General features: G+C 44.9%; 1 protein-coding gene across 1 annotated transcript; it reads left to right on the top strand.

Annotated features, from left to right (window-relative positions):
- The first annotated feature begins 477 nt into the window (after nucleotides 1–477).
- Sprr1a (small proline-rich protein 1A) lies at nucleotides 478–2,346 on the top strand. The gene is given in 2 exon segments (NM_021864.1): nucleotides 478–506; nucleotides 1,612–2,346. A coding segment is annotated over 1 exon segment (411 nt). The 5' UTR covers nucleotides 478–506; nucleotides 1,612–1,630; the 3' UTR covers nucleotides 2,042–2,346.
- Nucleotides 2,347–2,909: the final 563 nt, after the last annotated feature.

Genomic DNA, 2,909 nt, shown 5'->3' with positions numbered 1-2,909 from the left:
TATGAATCATCCACACGGTTAGCAGATGGTTAATACATCTGTGTTTCCAGCACACATCTTCACTAAGAGATAGCAAGTGCGCACCCGCTTCCCCCTTTCCTCTTTGCTTTACTTGCTTACAGGCACATACAGAATACCAGGATCAGCTACCTTAAGGAAGATAGCAGGTGTCAGGACCACTTCAAACCTCCTCCATGCCAGCTCATTAACCCTCTCACAACACAAGCATGACACCTGGGCCTGAGGAGGAGGGTGACAGGCAACCCAGGTGACATCATTGTCAAACTGTCAGTGTCATTATATCAGCTGGGCGGTTTCCATCACAAAAGCTGAGTCAAAGGGTGAACTAGGGAAGGAGAGTGAGTCATAGGTGACTGGTAAGAAAAGAAAACAGCATCTGGGGCAAGTGTGTTTCCTGGAGGTGTTCTTCTTATAAAAAGCCAGCTGCCCATTGCCTTCTCACAGAATCCACACAGACTGAGAGCCTGCTCTTCTCTGAGTATTAGGTAAGTCTCTGCTTGCAACTGATTTGAAATTCTTGCTTACTTTTCACTATGGAAAACTGTACAATGCTAATGTCTATGGCAGAGTTGATGAGGGGTGTTTCTGACAGTTAGAGAACAGTAGCACTGTTTGCTCAAATTGTAGCACAGTTTGGGTCTGGGAACTTGAGAGACTGTTCAGTTGGCCACCTTAGTAGCCAGACATGGAATCAGAGATCAGGGTAGGGGAAGGAAGGATCCACTCAAATGTTCACTGAAGTTCACCGCTGGATAAGCTAAGGCTTAGGTCTAGACAGCTTTCAGAGTTATTGTAGTACATACTGATAGGGACAATATAGAAATTTAATTCACTAAAAGGATCTGCTAAGGCAATGTTGTGGCCTGTATGGAATATGTCATACTTGCACTCTGGCAGAGAAGGTGATAGAAGAAATTAAAATGCCATGCATAGACAGTACTAGTTAAAGAAGTAATGTTGGGAGGGGCTGTGCAGAGGCCCATGAAATATGATGGACGAGAACATGATAAGCAGATATGGAAATGGAGAAAATCTATAGGAAATCATGAGAGTATAAACTAAACAAGCAAAAGCATGGGCTAAAGTGTAGCCGTTCTGCAAGTCATATTGTGATTTATTTGACCAGGAGGTGGGTATGCTGCTGCCTTTGGGTGAATGTACTTTCCAGATGTCCTGGTGTGTTGGTTCACAAGCCTCTCAGAAGCCAGCTTTATGGAGACACTTTATTGCCTTTTAAAAGTATTATTAATATTTTGGCTAGCATAGATTTTAATATGAGGTTTTTGTATGCGTGTGGCAACATACTTTGGTCTTTTCGTTTATGGCTTGGAGCTTCTTCAACTAGGTAGATACCATGACCAGGGAGAATGAGAGTACAGGAAAAGCCCACTGAGATGGACCAGAGCAGACCACTCTTTGATTCATCATCTATGAAAGACCCAGGAATTATCACACCATGTTTCATTTTCAAGCGTAGAAGTCAGCATGGAGAGGGGCTCTTTCCTCTAAAGGGGCCTGGAATGAAATTGACTTGATGTTGAGGTTACCTTCTCTTTCACTGAATCACTAAATTTTCTGTTCTGTTTCCAGAACCAAGTACTACCTAATCATGAGTTCCCACCAGCAGAAGCAGCCTTGCACTGTACCCCCTCAGCTGCACCAGCAGCAGGTGAAACAGCCTTGCCAGCCACCACCCCAGGAACCTTGTGCTCCCAAAACTAAGGAGCCCTGTCACCCTATTCCTGAGCCCTGCAACCCCAAGGTGCCAGAGCCCTGCCAGCCTAAGGTGCCAGAGCCTTGCCAGCCTAAGGTGCCAGAGCCTTGCCAGCCTAAGGTGCCAGAGCCCTGCCAGCCTAAGGTGCCAGAGCCCTGCCATCCCAAGGCACCTGAGCCCTGCCACCCTGTTGTTCCCGAGCCCTGCCAGCCTGTTGCTCCTGAGCCCTGCCAGCCTGTTGTTCCTGAGCCCTGCCCCCCAACTGTCACTCCATCACCATACCAGCAGAAGACAAAGCAGAAGTAATATTGTCCATAGCCAAGCCTGAAGATCTGATCACCAGATGCTGAGGCTGCTTTCCATCCTGCTTATGAGTCCCATTGCCTTGTGCTACACATGCTGTGACCTCCAGTCTTAATCCTCCATCCTTGCACCACCTAAAAAGTTGTCTCTCATCCTCATCCTCAAGAGTTCTCGAGCCACTCAACATTACCCAAAGTCTCATTGAATGGCTAATCTTTCCATGGCTCAGGATTCATCTGAATGGGGGTGGGGAATAAGACAAGTATATGTTCAATATTCTTCCCCTCATTAAACACCTTTTAACTCCATACCTGGCTGTGTGTGTATGTATCAGTGGCTAACTGAACTGTCATGACTTTCTCAGTATGAATCAGGAACTAGCACAACAAAACCTGGTCAGTAGGTTTATGGCTAAAAGATGCCTAATTTTGTGATTGAGTGTGTAGGGTGTGTGTGTGTGTGTGTGTGTGTGTGTGTGTGTGTGTGTGTGTGTGTGTGTGTAGCTGTAATACACACAGAACACACTGATACAAGAGTATTCAAGAACACTTGGTGTCTATTACTTTGGGAAGCCACAGAGTTTTCTTCTTTCACCTGAGTTGATCACAGCCAAGGGTGTTTGATGCATATTTTATCTCATCATTCACTGTAAAGTCTTTGCCGCCAGTTGTTTCTATTTTGTTTAGTTGATTCTCTTAAAAAAACAGTGCTTGTGTATCCAATCTGCATATTTATTTTTTCATTCATCTTTCCTTTTTGACATAACAACACATAGTTCTAAACATGGAAACATGTTCTGACTTCAAACATGTACACACCAAACACACACAGGAGACAAATCCTTTCCACAGACATTGAAACACATTTCCAC

The sequence above is a fragment of the Rattus norvegicus genome, chromosome 2 (genome assembly GCF_021556685.1).
Source record: "Rattus norvegicus strain SHRSP/BbbUtx chromosome 2, alternate assembly SHRSP_T2T, whole genome shotgun sequence".
Classification (NCBI taxonomy): domain Eukaryota; kingdom Metazoa; phylum Chordata; class Mammalia; order Rodentia; family Muridae; genus Rattus; species Rattus norvegicus.
This window is presented reverse-complemented; position numbering and strand designations above follow the sequence as displayed.